General features: G+C 39.8%; 1 protein-coding gene across 3 annotated transcripts in view; it reads left to right on the top strand.

The window, feature by feature from the left end:
- The window catches only part of NHLRC2 (NHL repeat containing 2), an 82,985-nt gene extending 74,518 nt beyond the window's left edge, over window positions 1-8,467 (top strand). For 2 of the 3 annotated variants that reach the window (XM_061635944.1, XM_061635943.1), the window contains 2 exons: window positions 537-762; window positions 1,585-8,467. In XM_061635944.1, the coding sequence (XP_061491928.1) occupies window positions 537-762; window positions 1,585-1,841 (483 nt within the window). In that variant the 3' untranslated portion in view covers window positions 1,842-8,467. The remainder of the gene's footprint in view (window positions 1-536; window positions 763-1,584) is intronic. The other variant, XM_061635945.1, reaches the window with a different exon arrangement.
- The last annotated feature ends 15,498 nt before the right edge of the window (window positions 8,468-23,965 follow it).

Here is a 23,965-nt window from a genome sequence, read left to right as displayed (position 1 = left end):
TGTTTTAGAATGACTGATGATTTGTCTTTTAATTGTACAGTGTATTTTAATCTGTTGTTGTAAGTCGCCTAGAGTGTCCGTTAACTCGGACAGATAGGCAACTAACAAATAAAATTTATTATTATTATATATTATTCCCCCAATGCTACTTTCTGGAACCTACCCTGTATGTGGGACCAGAACTGCCATAAAACTGATTCATTCTCATGACATCCTGAGTTTCTTAATCTCAGTAATGCTATTTTTTGTTGTTTCATATTAAAGGCATTCATCCTACCAACTCAAAAAGAGGTTGGCTGTTGATTATCCAAGTAACTCAAGTTTTCTCATTAATCATGTATAGGATTGCACTATTAGTAACTCATTTGACTTCTTGTACTATTTTAATAGATAACAGTGATAGGTTTAGTTTTTAAACTGAGAAGGTGCTTTCTGGACTGTAGCAATATGATACTGATTACTGCAACATTTCCAAGTCTTAGAATTTGAAATTATACTTCAAAACAAATGAATACTCCTGTCTGTTCCTTTGATAGCTACCTCTCTTGAATGCTGACACAGTAGATACTGCAGATGGTCCATTTGTGCAAAAGACGGATATGACAAAATTACCAAAGCTGCCTAAATCTGCACCAAATCTTCAGCTGCCTTCACTGACTGTAAGCCCTGGCCAAGCACTTAAGTTCACACTGAAACTCAGCCTTCCTCCAAATACTAAACTGACTGAAGAAGCACCCAGTTCGTGGTTTCTGACATCAGAAGGTAAAGGACCTCAGCTGCTATTTAGTGTAAATATCTGCTGAACCTTGTAACATTCCTTTTGTCAAGCTGACTGTCACGGTACATTTAATTTAAAGTTAGTAAGCTGTCAAACAGGTAAATTATGGTTTACATGATGTCTTAAGTGCCTCAAATTTTTGCACTTAGCCTGCACTTTCTAACACTATAGTCAGAAATTGACAAAGAGTTTGTGTAGTTTTTGTGGATAGTAGTTTGCTATGTAGGTTTATGGTTAAGAACCTGACCTATACCAGATTCTGATCAAACATGGTTGTTTTCATTCAAGATGAAATTGCTGCCATTTTATCATCAGAATTGTTTGGGGCCATAAATCAGTGTCTTCTGATGTTTCAGATAAATTGGAGATACAGAATTTGGATCAATGGTATCCTTCCGCAAGTGGAACATTTCTCCCGCTCACAGAAGGACTGTTTTTGACGTAGCGGAAAAGCTTTGGGCCTAAATCCAGAGGAGTTCATCTCTTTGCATAAGCTTTTGTATAATACTTTGTACAGACTCATTCTAAAGACCTCTTTATGGACCACTAAGGGTTATACACTATAGCTAACATTTTCCATATTCACTCTTTATTATACCGTAACACATCTCTGATATGTTCTGGTGCTGCACTATGAAAATACACTGATACATTTTCCCTTCCACTCTCACTTCTTTGAATCAAAGTATTTATATTTTATTTACCATAACACTGTTTTATGACTGAGCTTTCACAAAAGAAGAAAATACAGCATTCAGGTTATGATAAAACCCTAACATAGTGATGGAATACCTTTTTTTTTCTAGGCAATGAGTGGCTGCTTCATGAACAGAATATATCTGGAGAAATTGAGGACATTTCTAAACAGCCTGTAATCCCATTGCAAATACCCATGAACTGCCTATCATCCGAGGTTGTACTGTCAATCAATGTGTGCCTCTATTACTGTAGCAAGGACAGCAGTGCCTGTATGATGAAAGGAATCTCGTTCAACCAGACTTTCATTATCGCTAATGCAAACCAAGGTGGAACATCTCCAATTGAGCTTACATACGCATTTTAACGAAACCAAAGCAAAAGAACACATATTTGCATTCTAATTGCTACTGCCTAATTTTCTAAATACAAGGAGAAATATTTGTGGACATGGGGTTCCCCCCTCCCTCACCCCTTCGCTTCCAGTCTTCCAGCAAAGTGCAACAAATTCAGCAATGTAGTTCAGTTCCAATTTCACCTTGAAAGTCTGTCAATAATTCTGGTAAGCTTGAGCAGATAAAGTAGAAATACCTTGGGCTGACTCATGTGAAAGGAACAAAATTCTAATCCTTTATTTCTTGCGGCATAAGCAATAAATACAGAAGTGGGTTTGGATCATTGTGTGAATGGTGGATAATCTTGAGTAAGGATCAGCCATTCCATCTTAATACTATAATATCCTATAAGAAATGGTCAAACTCATTTTGGACTAAAGAAAAGCCTAAGTGTTATTCTCCTGGAACAGATTGCTGAAACACCAACTTTTTTTTCTTTATTACAAATACTATTTTCTCATCTTTACTATTCTGTATTTAAGAAACTGATGTCTTCTGAAATAATTCTAAATGTGTTAGGATTTTTTTTGCAAATGAGATCAGTTATATAAAACTAACATTTATGCCATATGTTTCTGGGATAACAATTTATGAGAGGTCCATTATGAAACAGAAAACTATCTGCCTATCAGTGGCATTCTGTATTTTTTCTCTTAACTGCCATGCCTATTCACATATAATGGTGAAAACTTCAGTACATAATGGTTTTAGGCTAAAGTTACTACATCCTGATGTTAAGATTTATTGTTGAGATTTTTGGCAGTGCTGTGATAAAACCAAATGGAAATTACCCACACTTTGCTTCTAAGCCAGACCTTATTAAAGGCTATGGACATGTTTCCATTAGGTTCATAATGCTTCACAAAAGGCATTTAAGTTTAATGGTACTGCTTAGATATATATGTTACTTTGAAAGTCTTGGGCATCATTATCATTGATTTGTTAATAACGCGTAAGTTCTTCCAAGTGTCCATTAAAATTATTGTTCACAGAAGTTGCTAGTTGCTGGAGTCTATGATGGGTTTAACACAAAGCTCCAGTGGAAACAATTCAATAATCTTTGCACCCAATTACCAACCTTACATAAAGAAAGGAACGCAAAAATGTTAAACCTATGTTTTTATGAAACATAGTTTTACAAAACAAGCATCTTTTGTAAGATATGTTTGATGAAATAGTTCTGGAAACACATCCATCTGATGTATATCAAAGTGGCATATCCTTCTGTGCTAAGCAAATTCATATTGGTATTTTGGAGCAGCATGTTATTTTTAATAACTATTTTTCTTAACTTGTTCACAGCTACAGCAACACTTGGAAGTTAAATGGCTGAAATTAGGGGTTTCAGACTTTTCTGCTCTGAAACTATCTAAAACGTTGCTGAAGAATTGTCCAATGTTTGTATCTGACAGGGAAACCATATGGTGTGGTATGGCTTTTCCTTCCTCTTCAGGATCACTTGCCAGCATAGCTGAGAGTTAAAAGGTCACTCAAATACCAAAAATAACAGTATTTCGTCCAACACTGCCTAGAATTTGAATAGTTCAACAGCCTTCCTGGCCTGTCATTCAGGCCAGGTTTCAGAACTCTTAAGCAAGTTCATGCATTTGACAAAAAAATAGATAATGGAATTTTCTTTGTTATTTTGAAAGTATTTTCATATAGAGAGAAATTCTCTATTTCAGTGTGGCAAGCCTAAGGCAAGTGATTAGTGACTCCTTTTTGAATACTGTAATTGTCCCTGTTTTTTTGCAGTGTTCTTTTTAATTCTGTGTCAGCTAAAATCCAGGAACCAGTTCACACATTTTCAGACACTATGTTTAAAAAAGATCTTTGTTTTGCATAGAACTCTCTACTGAGCCGGACTGTTCTCTCAACTCAGGAAATTAATGGGCTTTGCCAATTCCCACTGGACAGGATACTAAAAATATTGGTTTAACCAATGCTGTGTATTCACAAATAAGTTTTCATTGGCTATCTGTAGAACTAGGATTGTTGAAAAGCAATATATATGCATATCTAGACTTTGATAAGTGCAAATCTAGACTTGGATTTGGTGTTTGGTCTCTTTGGAACTAACATATGTATTTAAGGGTAAACAAACTGCTCTGAAATCTTTTAAATGTATCTTTTTTATCTTATCAGCTTTATCAGAAATAGAGGCTAATATAGGATAACAGCCATAGGTCTATGAATATTGTTGTTACATGCTTAAAAAAACAATTCTTACTAAAAAAATTAAAGTTATTAATAGAATATAAAGGCAACTTTCTTGTAGACCCAGTGTCAGTTTGCTTCTTTTTTTAATAAGTAAAAGTGAATTGTTGCTTTAGTATTAAAGACAATAACAATAGATGATAATTTGCAGCCATGGTTGCAGTCTACAAAATGCCAAATGTTATGTCATCATCTTAAGTTTAATGTGTTGGGTTGAATACTTATTTTAGAGTACTGTATGGAAAAGAGTTTTAGATTAATGGCTTCAGAGTATAAGTTATTTATTAATACTCATTTAATACAGAAGTTGTCAAATGTTTTGGACTAGCTGTCACATTTTAAATTTTGAGTGCTGTGGGTGGCACTTACAAAATGGCTGCCTTGGGATGTTGCACAACACAACATGGCTGTCAGGGGAGGCAGTATGGCATAACACAAAACTGGAGAGAGTACAGTCAATTGTGAAGTTTTCCCCATAATTGTATTTCCATATTAGAAAATGCTTAACTTCTTGAATTTCTGCCTTCCATTCAGCTGTTAAAGGCAGAAGAGCTTTTACCCAATGCCAATCCTAAAGCAAAGCCTAGGCTACCATCCTGTACCCACTTATCTGGGAGAAAGCCCCACTAAACACATACTTACTTCTGAGTAGACATGTATACTATTGTACTGTAAGGTATTTATATGGAGAATTTATAAAAGGAGTGCTTAGCCTTTAGCTCCTGAACATCAGGAGACATGCCTAAGCCTCTTTGAAAAGTTTTCACATTTGCCTTTTTGAGGGGGCATTCTTTAATGTGCACCCCCACTAGTTGTGTTGTTGTATGTGCAGAAAATAACTTCTAGGGACTACTTGATCTCAGACAACCCCACCACAGGAAAGATGTATCGTGGTTGCTAGATAAAAAGGAAGCAAATGCTACAGAAATTCCAAGGACAATTAGAGAGAAGCAGGAAAAGTGCATTAAAGGAAAGAGGAAAAGAGCTGTTCTTTAGAACCCCAGGGATTCCTATAGCCTGGTGTCGAAACAATTCACTTATCAATCATAGCTCCAATTTCACTTATTACTGCAGATAAAACACATTGGCAAGTAGGAGCAGCCAGGCTGGCTAATTTCACGGAAGACAATTAGGAGGGTCCTGCACAGTGTGCTTCATCCTTTTTTTCTTTACAAGAGCTAGAGACTTACTTTTTTAAAAAATGAACACTCAAGTCTGGGGCCCCTGCCTGGGGGTGCCAGTAAAGACATTCATGAGTGCCACATTGGCTACACCTGATTTAGTACATTTATATCCAGCCATTGTTCCACCACAGAACACAAGGCAGTGTACATGCGGTTTCTAGGTGGTCTTTATGCAAGCATTCCAGACTTGTTTAGCTTCAGCAAAGTAGCTGCATTCATGTGCCTTTTGAAAAACCAGCTGTAATTGACTGAGGGGTACCTAACTTTATGCTCTCAGGAAGTTGTTGGATTATAACTCCAGTCATCCCTGACCATTGGCAATGTTGGCTGGATCTGATGGGAGTCCCACAACATCTGGACTTTAGGGTGCCATCCTATATATATATATATGTCTACTCAGAAATAGGTTCAATGGGATGTACTCCAAAATAAGTAAGTATAAGATTGTGGCCACATTGCAAAATCAGCTGTATTTTTCATCCGCTTTCTTTTAATCTGAACAAGTAACTTTCAACATTGACCTTGTCCATCTTGATTTTAATTTCAAGTGTTGCTGTCCTGGCCACTTCAGTAGTTGCTTTAAAAACAGCACTCCTTTTTTTTCTTTATATCATGTAGTTGTGGTTTAAACATTTTCAGATGCTAACACTCAGATATTAGAAAGTTAAGAACTCTAGTTTGGAATGTGTTCATAACTGTAGTTAGTGATTATTTGGTCTACCTTTTCTTTGTTGGCACAGTAATTTTTGAACATATCAGAATGATCATCCTACTAAAAATCCTAGAATTAAATACAAAAAGATATTTTTCAACTTGTATCTACCTTCCAACTTGTATCTAGCTACCATACTGATAGTTATGAGTAAAAAAGTAGAAAATAGCAATACACTTGCACAACTATTCTGTAAGCTTCAGAACATTAATTACATTGGGACAAAGTCTGTGCTGTGATTCCTACCTGTCCCTCTTTTAGCTTCTTTTACCCAAGTTGTCATAAAACTCAATAAAAGGGCACAGTTGGGTCTGGTTCAGGCATCATGCCATACCATAGTTTCATGTGTTAAGAATGAACCACTGTGAGCCTTGGACTTGTGTTCCCCTCTTTCTCTGGCATGGCTACAAGCTGGAATTCAGAAGCTTTTGCTTCCAGCTTAGATTAATCACATCCTGTTCTGATGCCCAAATGTGACAAACATGTTACTGTTAACAATAAGCCAACTTCAAACCATGTTAACCACAGTTTATGGTTTGGAGAACATGGTAAACTGTGGCTGATTGAAATTGGAAGCAAACGCTTCTGATCTCACAGCTGTGCTGGAGGTTGGGCAGAACACATGAATCTGAGGCTTACTGCAGCTTGCTCTCATCATACTAAACACGCCCAATATGCAACTGTGCAGGTACTTAAAAAAATGCCACTCATCACTTACATTGTTTTCATTTTGAAACATCCTCTTTGCACATAAGCTTTCTGTTTATCTTTATATAATTTGCATGTGTCAGCATAGTTAACTGTAAGTATACTTTGAAGAATAGGTCCACTTCAGTGATGAGTTTCTCAAAAGTAATTTGCATTTAAACTCAAGGCAACTGAACTTTGACAAATAAGTGACTTGCAAATTAAAAAGTCATTTTGGTGCTACAGTGGAGAAAATAAAATTGCTAGCTTGCCTTTCATCTACTTAGCTTTCAATTAAGCTATAGTAAGCTGAATCAAAACGTACTGATTGAGATAATGAAGGTAGGTCTGGAACATTTTTTTTTTTTGCCAGCATATGTATTATTGGAAAAGCTCAGACTGAAGGCCATATTCCAGAAGGCAGCAAATTATATAACATTAAAAATGATTAAATCACCGTGAACAACATGAACTATGTTTTGGTGTAATTGCTTTGTTTGTAGTGCTTCTTTTGCTTTTTCATGTTTATTCTGATGAACAAGAAGATACTTCTCATCTTAACATAATCACAAAGATAATGTAAATTCCATGAACACAATTGAATTCTGTACATGACATGTTGTATTAAAGCAGTGATTCTCAAATGGTGCGCCCTAAGAGGTGGCTAGGTGTGCCTCAAATATTATGAAAGTATATTTTAAAAATGAGAAGAAACCCATTTGTATAGGGTAAGTAATAGTTTTCAATAGTTTATTTTTATTCATAGTTTAAAATATATTAATATATTTTTAATTTTGTACACGAAGTGTGCCAGAAAAAAATTATATGTTTTACAGTGCGCCGCGAACCAAAAAAGTTTGAGAACCACTGTATTAAAGGAAAATGTTCTTGGTAGGTCTTTGGATTGGTATTTGAAACATCTTTTGGCTGATACCAACAAGTTGACCACAGAGCTAGTAGCTAAGTTCCTTTTTCAGTTCAAAGAATACGCAAATGGTCCACTCTTTCAAACTGTAATGTTCCATTTTAAAGTCATATTTATATTTATATTTTGTTGTATATTTTAAATGTTTTATAGATTGTTTTCTTTTATCTGTTTATTTGTTTTATTAGGTCTGTGACCGTACAATAAATTGATTGATTGATTGATTGATTGTATTAAAGGGTTTTAATACCCTGTCACATTTTCAGCTTTGGTACTTAGAACTTTAGGATCTGTGGCGCACAGATAACTTTTATGTATAGGGGTTTTATTTTGCACGTGAGATACTCAGTTTTTAAGGCAGCCTCCCTGTTGCAGGTACATGTGTCAGAGATGAATATAACAGGTCCTTCTTGGGTTGGTTTCAATTGTAGAAGTTCCGTCTTGTGTTATCTGAAACAAATCAAGCTGTCTGCAGTTAGTGCTACTGTGGTATAGGGAACCTACATCCCCCATATTCTAGATTTTGTTTTGCCTCACTTTAAGATGTTTTGTTACTTCCTCTTCCTGTAACTTGAGTACATCTGATGAATTTCTCAAATCAGTTCAAGATTCTTTCAGCGTCTCTCAAAGTCAAATTTGATTGTGCTGAGGAGGAGAGCACAAAACAACAGATCATATTTAGCTAGCGTTGTTGTTGTTGTGTTATATCTTGCCCTTCCTCCCAAAACAGCCCAGGGTGGCAAGAAATATTCAAGTGTTAAGTCCACTGTATATTTAACTGAAACGTTCAATGAGGCTTTTGGAAGGTAATCTTTACAACAGGTTGTAATTTAAATATATATATATATATAGCAGAGTCAAGTAAAGTAATTGCCATTTGAAATACTTGGTTATTAATTTTACAACCAAGATGATTAATAAGAGAAAAACTTACACTATAACAAACCCCAAAAATAAAACTTTTGGGTTCTGCTTTATTATAATTGTAAATATTTTCTTTTGTTATATTTCTCTTTTGCACATAAATAAAAACATTTAAAAAGTAAGACATTTTTTTAAAATGTGTTACATTGACCCAATCTAGAGAAATACGTACTGGGTTGCCCAGTTGCAGGCATTCATTCACCTACCCTCAGCTACAATTAGATTACCTGTTTGAGGTGGAGGGAACCTGGATTCAGTTTCCTCAAGAAATGATCAGTGCTGCAAAAGTATTGAGTGTGTCTGACTGGTGCTATGTATGTATGTACCAGTTTGGTAATGGGAACTGTGTACTTCCTCTGCTATTGGATGCAGCATTCAAGGGCTGCACATGTGGCACCCATTTTCACATATAGTTCCTGATCCATGCAGCCTAGCAATATTTGAGCATCATGTTTGAAAAAATGTAAATAAGCTTATTAAGCAGGAGTGTGATCGTTTTCCATTAGTTCAGTTTCTGCTTTTACAGCTTTGTAAAGCGTTTTTAAAAAATCTCACAAGGACAACTAGTATTTAGTATTAGTTTGATTAATCTGCCGCCCTGGGCTCCTGCTGGGAGGAAGGGTGAAATATAAATCAAATAATAAATAAATAATCATTTTTAGATGTTTTGTTAGAGTAAACTATTTTATAACAAGGTTATGCTGACCAAAATTCTTATTCTAAAAAAAATAAAATACATTCAAAGCAGCTTGTTTTATTTGTGGAGCAAGTTTCTTTTTCAAACTTGCAAGCTTGCATTTATAGCAGAGAAAATTTATGGGTGAGATCCAGTATAGTGCAATGTAGGTTGGGGAACTTTCGGAACAGATTTTATGCAAGTGAATTTCCATTGAAGCAGGCAGACATTATTGGATGTTGTCCTTTGTTCTTATTTTACGCATACAACTGGATACAAATATCAATCTACACAAGCAAGACACCCCATTATCCACCCAATAACATTTCAAACAAAATATTTTTATTGTGGCCTTTTGGTCCAATTCCATGCTATTGCACTTGTATTCTTGCTTTTGTAAAATTCAGAATTAAAAATCAATATATTGGTTTACATTTTAGAACTGGTTCTTATAGTTCAAACAATCACTTTACCGTATTTGTCAGTTGTTACAGATTGCTTGATTCAGCTGTGGGTAGTTTGACTATATTAGACACGGGTGGGGGACCAGTTAGGATGGTCTGTCCCCGAGACCGATGGAATCTGATAGATTCCTGACCACTTGGGGATTTTCCAGTGGACAGGTGATTCCTGTTGAGGCCCTAATCTCACTATGGAATAATGAGACTCGTAGGACCATTGACATGATCATTCCTGAGGGCCCTCTCTGGTGCTGTGGTCCCTCTTTGGTCTTTCGTATACTGAGGAGCTGCTGTCGATGAAACAGAGCAGGTGAGGGTTAGAGCATTAGTGGTGTAGATCTACTTTGCTGCCTCCATTGTGTCCTCCAGGAGCTGCCTGGCTGAGTTGTTCTGTGTGATCTGGAGGTTGGTCACTCCTGATCGGAGGGTGGACCTCTGAAGCACACAGTGTCCAGCTGTAACCAGCTAGCGAAACACTTCAAGGATAGTCACTCAACTCTGCAGTGATTTAGATGCTAGTATTATGGGAGTTCCAGCCAAGGTGTCCAATGCAACGCCGAACCCAGTGTCATGGGATCAATTCCAGTTAATGTGGCCTGATGATGTGGACAAGATGCTTACAGTGGTAGTTCCCATGTCCAGGAGATAGGCAGGTTACTTGTTCTGTATGGGGTCATGCTCCCTCTGAAGGAACAGGTCCGTAGTTTAGGGGTACTCCTAGATTCATCTTTGTCACTAGATGCCCAAGTATCTTCTGTGGCTAGGAGTGCCTTTTACCACCTTTGACTGATTTCTCAGCTATGGCCGTTCTTGGACAGAGTTAGCCTAGCCGCTGTGGTGCAAGAGTTGGTAACCTCGAGGCTGGATTTCTGCAGTGTGCTCTGTGTGTGCCTGGCCCTGACCCTGGCTTGGAATCATAGAATCGTAGAATAGTAGAGTTGGAAGGGGCCTATAAGGCCATCAAGTCCAACCCCCCCTGCGCAATGCAGGAATCCAAATCAAAGCATTCCCGGCAGATGGCTGTCCAGCTGCCTCTTGAACGCCTCCAGTGTTGGAAAGCCCACTACCTCTCTAATTGATTCCATTGTCATATGGCTCTAACAGGAAGTTTTTTCTGATGTCCACTCGAAATCTGGCTTCCTGCAACTTGAGCCCATTATTCCGTGTCCTGCACTCTGGGACGATCGAGAAGAGATCCTAGTCCTCCTCTATGTGACAACCTTTCATGTACTTGAACAGTGCTATCATATCTCCCCTCAGTCTTCTCAAGGCTAAACATTCCCAGTTCTTTCAGTCTCTCCTCATAGGGCTTTGTTTCCAGTCCCCTGATCATCCTTGTTGCCCTCCTCTGAACCTGTTCCAGTTTGTCTGCATCCTTCCTGAAGTGCGGAGACCAGAACTGGATGCAGTATTCAAGATGAGGCCTAACTAGTGCTGAATAGAGGGGAACTAATACTTCACGTGATTTGGAAACTATACTTCTGTTAATGCAGCCTGATATAGCATTTGCCTTTTTTGCAGCCACATGACACTGTTGGCTCATATTCAGCTTGTGATCAACGACAATTCCAAGATCCTTCTCACATGTCGTATTGCTGAGCCAAGTATCCCCCATCTTATAACTGTGCATTTGGTTTCTTTTTCCTAAGTGTAGAACTTTGCATTTATTCCTGTTGAATTTCATTCTGTTGTTTTCAGCCCAATGCTCTAGCCTATCAAGGTCCCTTTGAATTTTGTTTCTGTCTTCCACAGTATTAGCTATGCCCCCCAATTTTGTATCATCTGCAAGATGATACAAGCTTCAGCTGGTGCAAAATTCAGTGGCCAGACTGCTGATGGCAGCACGTGGACAACAACATGTGACACCACTCTTAAAAAAGATCCGCACTGGCTGCCCATCCACTACTGAGCCAGGTTCAAGGTCCTTGTATTAATTTACAAAGCCCTGAACAACATAGGTTCAGAGTATCTTAGGGACTGACTGAACCCTTATATCGCTGTTTGATCACTGAGATCATCTGCAGGAGTGGTGTTTGTCATCTTCTGAGTTGGCGAGGCTCCTTTAACATTGACACAAAATTGAGCCTTCAGTATCATCAGCCCAGTTCTCTGGAATGCTCTGCCGACAGAGATTCAGCAGGCATCTTCTATTATAACTTTTAAATGCCTACTGAAAACCTTTCTGTTCCACCAGGCTTATGCAGGCAATTAAGAAGATGTCTTTTTGCAATAGTGACCTTTATTTTTAATGGTTTTCACTGTACAGTTTTTTTAGTTATTCTAAACAGCTTTGATGTTTTTAAACAAGATAATGATATAAAATATATTTATAAATAAATAAAATTATATTGATAATCTTAGGGACAGGTGTGAAGGCACAATATTCTAATTATTCACACTTCAAAATGAACCTATTTAATAGATATAGAACCCATTTATCATGTTGTTTTTGGATTCTGATGGGTACCAATTGGCATCTGGGACTGGAGCTTATCGATCATCTCGACTGGCACAACATTGTCCATCTTCCATGAAAACGTGATTTTACAATTCTCATACATACTAGAATTATAACATTTTCATTATTTTGTAATGACGAACTGTAAATGTATTTCCATTAGGAGCATTCTATCCAATCTCATGGAACTGGCTTGCTATCAACAATACTTCCCGTGTTTACTCAGATGTAAATCTAATTGAGTTCAGTAAGACTTAAAGGTAAGTGGGTGTAGAATTGTAGATGAAGCCTAAATAGTTGCTTCTGTCCAGTGATGGAGGCATGCATGTATTGATTCTGGGCTATGAGCTGAAAAATCCCAGGCTCAAATGTCAGCATAGCCATGAATTCACTGGGGTGGCCTTAGGTAAACCAGTCTCTCTCAGTCTTAGTCGATCACCTCCCATATGGGGCACATCTTACTGTCCTACTTGGTTGTTGTCAAGATTGCTAACAATATCTGTGACTGTAGGATTGCCATCATGTTGTCATTTCAAAAAGAGTACATTTGGCTTCGATAAGTGAAAAGTAAGAGTATGCTGTTGCACCATCTCAAAAAGAGTACATGTACTCTTAAAAGAGTATGGTTGGTAACCATATCTGTGAGGCACTTCAAATGTGTAGAATAACTGAGCATTTGCAAATGTTTACATTAATCAGGCCACTTGGAGTCTCATGTTTCTGAAGCCCACCAGTAATGCACACATTTGCTAATTATTTTCTAAAAGTAGAACAAACAATAAAAATCTAAAGCAAATTAAATAACAGGGAAAAATCCACTGCCGTATTAACCATACTTGCAAAGATAAACATGAAGTGCACTCCTTATAATAGAGGTGAGCTGGGGGCATTTGATTTTTTTAAATTGCATTGATTTTGAACTGACGTATTACCTGACATATATTATCTGAATGTCCACTTTCTATCAAAGACAGTCTGTCCAATATAGAATGTGTGCTTATCAATATCCTTGTCCTGATCTTTTAAATCCTTCATGTTGCACTTTTGAGGAATATTTAGCAAAGCAAGAATTCCAGAATATTGTCAAAAAGGCAAAAGATTTATAGGGCAGTACAAAATTAGATGGGTGGACTGAAATTATGGACAGGGTATTCAGTGTTTCATGTAAAATGCAGCCTTCATAATACTTCCATAAGATTTCCAGTATTTTAAACATTTATAGAACTTGTGGTTAGAAATCTGCCAAGTCATTTTACATTCAAATCAGAATTCCAAATTGCACTGCAAGAGAAAAATTGAATTTCTGCCCAGGAAATGTAATATCCACCTCTTCTCTAGATTCCTTTATCATGTCCAAACACAAACATTTCAGGATATCTACACCGCACAGATTAATTTGCAGTATTGTTTTGTGCTGCTTAATTTAGATCTGCCCTGTATACCATACTTGAAAAATGTACCACAGTATTTGAAAACACATGTCTACAAAAGCAATAGAGTGACATGCTGCAATAAACTCAGCCTGCGACGTCCCTTCTGGGGGAGGAGGGGATTTCCACTTTACTGTGGAAACAGTCCCAAAATAGGCAAAACTGGGATTTGCTCTAAACCTCTAACCTATTAAAATTCTGTAACTTCTTCATAGTTACTGCATGAATAAAGCTAACTCCTATCCAACAAAATACCTGAAATATTCTCTGGGTCTTTTTTAGAAGCATGTACAAGTTTCAGGCACTGTTCAGGTCTGATGTTTGTGGGGGAAGTGGAAGATCTTTCCTTCTATCTTTGCAGGTAAAAGAACAGCAGATTAGGAGATCCTTATGTTTATCATAATTCCTTAACCATCTGAAATTAAAGCAAACAAATTAAGGGGATTAAGAGTCCCAATGGAAGGGAAAATCTGCCATTTCTGTTTCTCTGTTCAACTCTGCCGACAAATAAACAAGATGATGTATCCCAAAGGGGTGGGATTAAGTCATTAGTTCCGGAATTTTGTGAGCATTACAGAGTCCAATCGAAAGTATCTTTCAAGGTTTAAGCCCCTCAATTTCGAGATAGTTATCTATGCAGTAAAAAATTTAATCATCGGCTTAATCTTGTGCTGGAAAAATGTCAAGATTGTTCAGGAATGCAGGAGTACTGGCAATGTTAAGTTTGAAATGCTAAAAAGTAATTGGCTGCCTAAAGACAGATTAGACGCACAAAGCATCTATCAGGCCTGATCTGCTACCACTGTGGGCCATTTGGTGAAAAGTCAGTATACCTCAGTCATAAAGTCTTTGGATGCCACTTTTTAGCACTCCATGATGTGAAATCTAATTAGAAAGTTGTATCACTCAACACTCAGAAATGATTTTTTTTAAATCCATCAAATATAATACCTATAAGGTAAACGTAATAGACTGATAAAAAGAGGAAGCAGAATGATTCCTTGATAAAGTTTGTTACATTTCAAAACCATATCTTTAGGAGAAGAAGGTTCTTTTGATAGTACTCATTGTTCAATTTGCTACAAGATTATTTCAACTTTATTCTGTTTCTTTCAACCTCAGAAAATGTGTCTAGCATGTTGTTATTATACAGCCACGGGAGTGGCTGTATACTATAGCCAGCGTGGAATTTTCACATTCTGCAGTGTTAAATTGAAAATACCCTCCATGGCATTCTGATGCTTCCCATAAGCTCATTTCAAAATAAAACCTTACAAAACTTATAGTCCTGAACTCAGAAATGCTTGCTTAACAACCCTCTCAATTTTCATGGTGATAAACAAAACAGTCAGAAAGAATCGAGAGTTCAAAGTCTAAAGAGAGAGAAAAATCCCAGAGCCCTTTTGGACTTTTTTCTCTGAGTTCTCATAATCTGTTGAAATTTATTAAAAACCAGCCATGTTCACAGAGGACCTGTAATCCTATTACTGACCTTGCCCCATACTCTGACCATCTTCTGCAGTTTAAAAGTTAAAAAAATGCCTGGCTTATTTTTAATTAATTTAATAAATTTTACATTGAACTGAATGATAAAGTTGGGCATGCTCAGTAAGAACCAACTGTCAGAGTTCTAAAAGCCAGACTCACAGCTGCTTGGCTTGGCTAATCGGGGCCATACCCACCCCAGACTTTGATTTCACTTTAGACAGTCATGGCTTCCCTCAGAGAATCCTGGGAAGTGTAGTTTGTGAAGGGTGCTGAGAGGAGACTGCAATTCCCCTGACAGAGCTCCAGTGGCCAGACTGGTTTAACAGTCAGCCGCTCTGATTGAAGCTCTGTGAGGGGAACAGGGCATCTCCTAGCTACTCACTAACTACACTTCCCAGGATTCTTTGGGAGAAGCCATGACTGTCTAAAGTGAAATAAAGGTCTGGTGTGGATGTGGCCAGGGACAGCTTTGGTTTAAATTTGGGTGGAAGGCTACATGTGCCTGCTGTAGAATAAAAAGTTGGGGGAAACGCTGAAAAGCAGTGATACTGTCCACAATGTTTTCCTTTTGGAAAGGAAAGAGGCCTCCCTTCTGCCCGGTGACCACCTACCCAATCTCCTACCCTACCCTCCTCCTACCCTTCCTGCCCCTCCCCCAGGTCAGTGTTGGACTACAACCTGGTAGACCAGGGTTCGAATCCCCACACAGCCGTGAAGCTCACTGAGTGACCTTGGGCCACTCACTGCCTCTCAGCCTCAGAGGAAGGCAATGGTAAAACCACCTCTGAATACCGTTTACCATGAAAACCCTATTCATAGGGTCGCCATAAGTCGAGATCGACTTGAAGGCAGTCCGTATCCTTTTTCAAACATGATTGCACAGAAATAAATCCCATTGAACTCAAAAAGTATGCAAATAATCAAACCCACCCTCCCTTCTCCCTCCTATCCCGTCCCTCTTCCCCTCCCCTTCCTCCCTCTTCCCCTTTCCCTCCCCTTCCTCCTCCCCCTCCTCCATGGTCATCTTAAGCATGACTGCATGGGAGTAAATACCATTGAACTTTATAAGCATGCAAATGATCAAACCTGCCCTCCCCTGCCCCTTCCTTTGCCCCTCCCCTTGCCCCTCCCCCTCTAATCCCTTCCCCCCCTCCCCCATGGTCAGTTTTACCTATCCTAACCATGATTGCATGAAAGTGAGCTTCATGGCTGTGTGGGGATTCGAACCCTGGTCTCCCAGGTCGTAGTCCAGCACCTTAACCACTACACCACACTGGCTCTATGATTGCATAGGCAGTCCATTTCTATTTTCAAACATGATTGCACAGAAATAGATCCCACTGAACTCAAAAAGTATGCAACTGATCAAACCCACCCTCCCTTCTCCTCCCCCCAATCCCCTCCTTCCCCCTCCCCTCCCCATGGTCAGTTTTACCTATTTTAAGCATGATCGCACGGGAGTAAATCCCATTGAACTCAATAAGCATGCCAATGATCAAACCTGCCCTCCCCCTTCCTTTGCCCCTCCCCCTTCCTTTGCCCCTCCCCCTCCAATTCCCTCCTTCCGTTCCCCCCTCACTTTTTCTTCCCTCTCCTCTCCTCTCCCCTCCCCCTGCTCCTCCCCCATGGTCAGTTTTACCTATCCTAACCATGATTACATACAAGTAAATCCCATTGAAATCAATAAGCATGCAAATGATCAGACCTGGCTTTCCCTTCCTTCCACTCTCCTCTCCTCTCCGTTCCTCCTCCCCTCCCCTCTTCCTTCTCCCTCCTTCCTTGCCCACTCCAGCCACCCCTCCCTCCCCCCAGTCAGTTTTACCTATGCTAAGCATGATTGCACAGGAGTAAATCCCACTGAACTCAATAAACATTCAAATGATCAAAACTGTCCTGCTCCCCTCCCCCTTCTCCCTGCTCCCATCCCCCCTCCTCTCTGCCCTTTCTCCCCTCCTCCTCCTCCACGCCCCATCCCCCTGTGGTCAGTTTCATTTATCCTAAGCATGATTGCAGGGGAGTATATCCCACTGAACTCAGTAAGCATGCAAATGATCAGTTCATTCTCAGCAAACTTGCACAGGATCCCATTTCTTATCTCCTGGATTAAAAAACAAATTCACTCATAGGCAAAAAACCTTGTGGTTTAGGAATGTACCTATAGCCCACAGATATTTCTATCAAACTTTAAAAAGAAGGGAAATTGGGCAGCTATAGTGAATGCACCAAGGGAGCAGGAGACCTGACCTCCTCTCTGAGATATTGGACTGCCCTACAAATTCGACAAAATGCAAACACAATTTGGGTTGGTCTTTCACAGTCCAATCCTCTTCCTGTGTAGCTTGGAAGAATTTGGTAACATGTGCCTCTGAGCATATGGTAAGTGGTAGCAACACCTGCAATCAGCCCAAATAATAGAAACAAGTCATGTGTTGGACTGATCTTGTTTTAGCAGGGAGGAAGCAACATTATTAAAACAGTTGACATACTTCAGATAGTCACTTTAAATATATTTGATTTCCTTTGCAATTTTAGTGAAGTTTCCTATAGGAAATCATTTTCTTTTGCTTCTGTTTCTGTGAATATGTGAAGTACAGCAACACTTTGCAAAAAAGCTCCAAAAATAATTGTAGAATGGTGGCACTGACCATTCTGCAGAATAGTCTCCAGTGGACATCAGGAGTGTCAATAAAACAGTGGGAGGTGAAATATATTCTAACAAAATTCTAGGTGTGCTCTATGTTTTTAATTGACTGTGCCCACCTTGCCTTAAATGAAGTGGTTTAAACATAGCAGGCTGAAAACATGGAACTTGGGCAGGCTAAGTTTGTTTTTTTCCAACAGCTAGAGTCTTCCTGAAGTAGCAACATATTGTAATCAGTCTGATTTTACAACAAACGGCAACCTCCAATTTGAAACACAAAAGGCTGTCTTCACCATCATTTGACACTGACCAATAAAAAGGCTTTGAAATTAATATAAATAAAATTGAGACAGGTTTCTAGGATGAATAATGAGAGCAATAAAATTTTCTAGATGAGATTCTCTGTGTAACACAGGAATGAAGCAAAGTAAGAACACCAACAAACGTACAAAAATGTAATTCATCTTTGGAGATGGCAGGTATTGTCATCGCTCCCCATATGCTCAGAGGCAAATGTTACCAAATTCTTCCAAGCTACACAGGAAGTGGATTGGACTGTGAAAGACCAACCCAAATAGTGTTTGCATTCTGACAAATTTGTAGGGCAGTCCAATATCTCAGAGAGGAGGTCAGGTGTCCTGCTCCCCTGGTGCATTCACTATAGCTGCCCAATTTCCCTGCTTTTTAAAGTTTGATAGAAATATCTGTTTGCTATAGGTACATTCTTAAACCACAAGGTTTTTTGCCTATTAGTGAATTTTAATGACTATGGGATGGAAGAAGATGGCCAGAGGCAGGCAATAATAGCCCATTAGGGAGAAATGAAAGAGCTTCAACAGTCTCAATTCTTAATATGTTACATCCGTGAAAATTAGGCAATAACTATGTCTATAGTGAAAGAAACAAACTTGTGATACAATGTGGAAGCCTTTAAAGAGTTTTTTGTGGTTCTTTATCAAGACCAGCCTTTCCCAACCAGTGTGCCTCCAGATGTTGTTGGACCACAACTCCCATCAGCCTCAGCCAGCATTGCCAATGGTCAGAAAAGATGGGAATTGTGGTCCAACAACATCTGGAGGCACACTGGTTGGGAAAGGCTGATCTAGACCCTTTAAAAACCATGTTCTAGAATGAACTTACTAACAATGTTATTTATGTCTGTGGGACTAAATGATATTTTGTGTTCCACTGCTAACACTGTGCTATTACTTGAAAATAAAAGCCATCCAGACTTCACTCAGGATGATAGGTTACTTCGTAGGACTGCCCCCCTCCCATGTTGGGATGGAAACTCAAGGACACAACTTTATTTGGTTTACAGAGGAATGGATGCTTGATCTAACAAGGGGTTCTTACTCATTGACCTGAAACATTCATACAATACAGAAGTCAGGGTTTTACTCTTCAAGGCATAAGATCTTAGGCAGTTATTATTTGACAAAAATGTTGCCTTGCAAATAATCATTATTATTCTTTGACTATGATAATACCTTCAGCAGGAATAAAACCATTACTGTAATTACACAGGATTGGCATGAACCATAATGAAAGTAGAGGTAATAACACAGGTACATCAAATCCTTTTATGTCCTTCAACTTGGAGCTAAAAATTGCCAGCTATTTCTGGTATTCAAATACTCTGGTGGCTATTACAATGCATATTTTATATACATAATTTAGAAGTCCTTACTCAGGGAGAGTTTAGCTGTTGTTTGATCATCATGACCCTGGACTGTTTTGATGTGTAATTACTTTTAATCCAAAAAAATTATTCTGTCTTGATCTTACTGCCTCTTTTTATTGAAGCAGCTTACAAACCTCCATGCCAGCGTGTGTAGGACCCACAAGGAAATACTTTCTGAATATTTTTCCTTTTTTTTAATTTTGGGGGGTTTCTGACAGTGCAATCTTATATCTACTCAAAATGTGCCTCACTGCATCCCAGGAAAGTGGCTGCAATCTGATGCTCACCTACAAACCAATAATGTTTTAGTGAACAGTGGGGTTTAGGATTGCGTATAGGCAGGGGTAGGGACCCTTTTTCAGCCTGAGGGCAATATTTTCTCATAGACAATCATCCACGGGCGAAGCTGGGTGGTGCTGGTGTTTTTCCTTTTGTTATGGAATATGTTTCATACCAATAAGAAATGGTTACTTAATATATGGAATTCTCCACAAGATACAGTGATGGAAACTAGTTTAAACATTTTTATTTATTTAAAAGCATTTCTAACCACTTAATATTTTAAAACTCTCTAAGTGGTGTACACTATGGGGAATTCAAGGAGAGGATCACTATATGGAGCCTATGTGGTATGCCTCTGAATAACAGCAACAATAGGAAAAGGCTATTGCCTTCATACCCTGTGTGTGTTTTAAACGAGATACTGGACTAGATAGACCTTTTAGTCTGATCTAGCAGGGTTTGCCTTTTCTGAGTTAGGCTATAACACAGAGGTTTGCCCCACTGAAATGCCAACTCCTTCCTATCCAGCACAATTCTAATTCACATGCATTAATTGCTATGTTTTCTGCTATTATCACAGCTGCGATCTCTGTTTAGGACAAATAATGATTTCCCTTTTGACAAAGTAGCAAGTGATTGTCTCAATGTGCATTTCAGCAAACATGCTGTCCTGAGGACCAGGGTGATCAGATGACCATCCTTCTTTTAATTAATTAAAATGTTTTTATGGAATCCTTCAAATCAGATTCTAGGACAGCATGCAACATATGCAGAACACAATACAATAAAAAGGGAATTGTGATATCCTAAAAAGAGAATACAAAAAAACATTTAAGAGGCATTATATACATTTTTTAAATGAATGGGTAAATAAAAATGATTAAACCTGCCATCTAAAAACTCATAAAGTGGGTAGCTAGCATGCTTCAGGGAACTGGTGTGCCACTCCTGAAGAAGCCCTCATCTTTGAAATTTTCTAGCACATTTCCTATATGGAAGACACTTTGAGTAGGGCTTCAGCATTAGATCTTAAGACATGGGCAGGCTAGTATGAAAAAAAGGCTGTCCTTCAGATATTTGTGACTCAAGCCACATAGGCTTAAAAGTAAGCAGGCATGATTCTGCCTGGAAAACAGCTATGCCACTAGCATTCAGGATTTCTCTAAGTGTCTGTACCAGCACACTGTAAGCTACCCTCAAATGGTACTATCCAAAGATAGGTGTAGATTCTTAAAGTTGCAATATACCAGTCCAGCACTAGCTTTCAATAGTAGTCTTGCTGTAATTGAGGCTAAAGCTGCTGCTGCAGAACAATGGTGCCACAAAAAGCCTGAAATGCTACATACAATATATTTGTGTTTCCAGTGTGGTATCTAACTAACATATCCCATCAGTGGAAGGATTTCTGCTTGCTCAATGGAACTTTTCCCCTCTCTGCCCCACACACATGCCCCACAACTTCCCCAAATCTGCTCATTAGAGCAGATTTGAGGCCACAAAGGGGGGGGAGGAGAAAAGTCTGCTGGCACAACAGAATGCTTACTTAGCCCTACTTTGGGTACAACTCTATATTTAAGTCTCTGACACATTCAGCCATAAACCCACCTCAATATAAAGATTACTGGAATGTAACCATGTGAATCGCACAAGTGACTTTTAACAGTAGTTTCTGATCTAACTCTTGAATCTGTATTGAAAACACTGTGGTGAAAATCCTGGCCCAAATCTGCCCCTGTACTCTATGTGCCACCTACACCTTGAAGCTTATTAGCTGCACCTTTGGAATCTGCCACATTTCATTCAAAGAGAAAATGAAAATAAAATAGGCTTTAACATTCACAATCAGTGCTTGCTATGTATGGCTGAAGAGTAGTCCCGGGCTTTAAAGCACCAAGGTTTGCTTTAAGCTGCCCTGTTGTAGTCGTCCTTCTTTTCTACACTGCTGTGTGGTTATTTTATTTATTTATTTATTATTTGATTTATATCCCACCCTTCCTCCCAGCAGGAGCCCAGGGCAGCAAGCAGAAATGCTAAAAACACTTTAAAACATCATAAAAACAGACCTTAAAATACATTAAAACAAAACAACGTTAAAACATTTTTTAAAATACAGCTTTAAAAAATCTTTTTTAAAAAGGTGAAAAACATATTATTAAAAAAACATATTAAAAGCAATTCTAACACAGATGCAGACTGGGATAGGTCTCAACTTAAAAGGCTTGTAGGAATAGGAAAGTCTCCAAAAGGCGCCGAAAATATAGCAGAGATGGCGCCTGCCTAATATTCAAAGGGAGGGAATTCCACAGGGTAGGTGCCGCCACACTAAAGGTCCGTTTCCTATATTGTGCAGAATGAACCTCCTGATAAGATGGTATCTGCAGGAGGCCCTCACCTGCAGAGCGCAGTGATCGACTGGGCATATAAGGGGTAAGACAGTCTTTCAAGTATCCTGGTCCCGAGCTGTATAGGGCTTTGTACACCAAAACTAGAACCTTGAACTTGGCCCGGTAGCAAACAGGCAGCCAGTGCAATTCTTTCAGCAGCGGGGTGACATGTTAGCAATACCCTGCCCCAGCGAGCAGTCTCGCCACCACATTTTGCACCAGCTGCAGCTTCCAGACCAACCTCAAGGGTAGCACCACATAGAGTGCATTACAGTAATGCAGCGTGGAGGTTACCAGTGTGTGGACAACAGTGGTCAGGCTATCCCGGTCCAGAAACGGCCGCAGCTGTCTTACCAGCCGAAGGTAGTAAAAGGTACTCCTAGCTACTAAGGTCACCTGGGCCTCTAGCAACAAAGATGGATCCAGGAACACCCCCAGACTACGGACCTGTTCTTTCAGAGGGAGTACGACCCCATCCAAAGCAGGCAACTGACCAATTATCCAACCTCAGGAACCACCAACCCACAGTGCCTCCATCTTGCTAGGATTCAGACTATTATTGGCCCTCATCCAGCCCACCACCAAGTCCAGGCAGCGGTCCAGGGCTTGCACGGCCTCTCCTGATTCAGATGTTACGGAGAAATAGAGCTTGGTATCGTCAGCGTAATGCTGACACCTCGCCCCAAAGCTCCTGATGACTGCTCCCAAGGGCTGCTCCCAAGGGCTGCTCCCAAGGGCTTCATATAGATGTTAAACAGTATGGGGGACAAGATGGTACCCTGCGGCACCCCACAGCACAGCTGCCAGGAGACCGAAAGACAGTCACCCAATGCTATTTTCTGAGAGCGACCCTGGAGATAGGATCAGAACCACTGTAAAACAGTGCTTCCAATACCCATCTCACTAAGTTGGTCTAGAAGGATATCATGGTCAATGGATTCAAAAGCTGCTGAGAGATCACGTACGAACAACAGGGTCGCACTCCCCCTGTCCTTCTCCTGATAAACGTCATCCATCAGGGCGACGAAGGCCAATTCAGTCCCATAACCAGGCCTGAACCCAGACTGGGATGGGTCAAGATAATCTGTTTCATCCAAGAGTACTTGCAACTGCTGTGCCACAACCCTCTCAATCACCTTCCCTAAGAAAGGGGTATTTGCAACCCGTCAGTAGTCATTGCAAACCAATGGGTCCAGGGTGGGCTTTTTCAGGAGTGGTCGAATCACAGTCTCTTTCAAGGCAGCTGGAACCACTCCCTCTTGCAATTATGCGTTGACCACACCCTGGATCCACTTGGTCAGACCCGCTCAGCAAGCTTTAATAAGCCAAGAAGGGCAAGGGTCAAGAGGACACATTGCTGGCCGCATCATCGCAAGCATCTGGTCTACGTCATCAGGCCACATCAACTGAAACCATTCCCAAGAAGTTGCAGCAGACGTTGCACTGGACACCTCATTGGGGACTACAGTAGATGTGGGTGGGGCATCAAGACTGCTATGGAGGCGGGCAATTTTACCCTCAAAGTGCCTTGCAAACAATTCACAGTGGGCCTCCGAAGGGTCTAAAACTCAATTTCCTGGAGTTTATGTCAACAGACCCCTGACAATACAGAAAAGCTCCACTGGACAGCTACTTGAGGATGTGATGGAGGCAAAGAAGTGGGCCTTCTTCGCCGCCCTCACCGCCACACAATAGGCACAGTTATGATGTTTTACTCATGCCCGATCAGCCTCACTGCATGTCTTTCGCCACTTGTGCTCTAGCCATTGTCCAGCCTGTTTCATTGCCCTTAGCTCACTGGTGTACCAAGGTGCAATCCGGGCTCCTCAATGCCGGAGAGGGCTCTTGGGGCCAACCGTGTCAAGAGCCCGACGCACCTCGCTGTTCCGTAGCGTGACAAGGGCTTCCACAGGGTCACCTGCTCTATCTACTGGGAACTCCCC

Source organism: Rhineura floridana, chromosome 7 (genome assembly GCF_030035675.1).
Source record: "Rhineura floridana isolate rRhiFlo1 chromosome 7, rRhiFlo1.hap2, whole genome shotgun sequence".
Taxonomy (NCBI): domain Eukaryota; kingdom Metazoa; phylum Chordata; class Lepidosauria; order Squamata; family Rhineuridae; genus Rhineura; species Rhineura floridana.
Note: the sequence above shows the minus strand (reverse complement) of the source record. Positions and strands in the feature narration are given on the sequence as shown.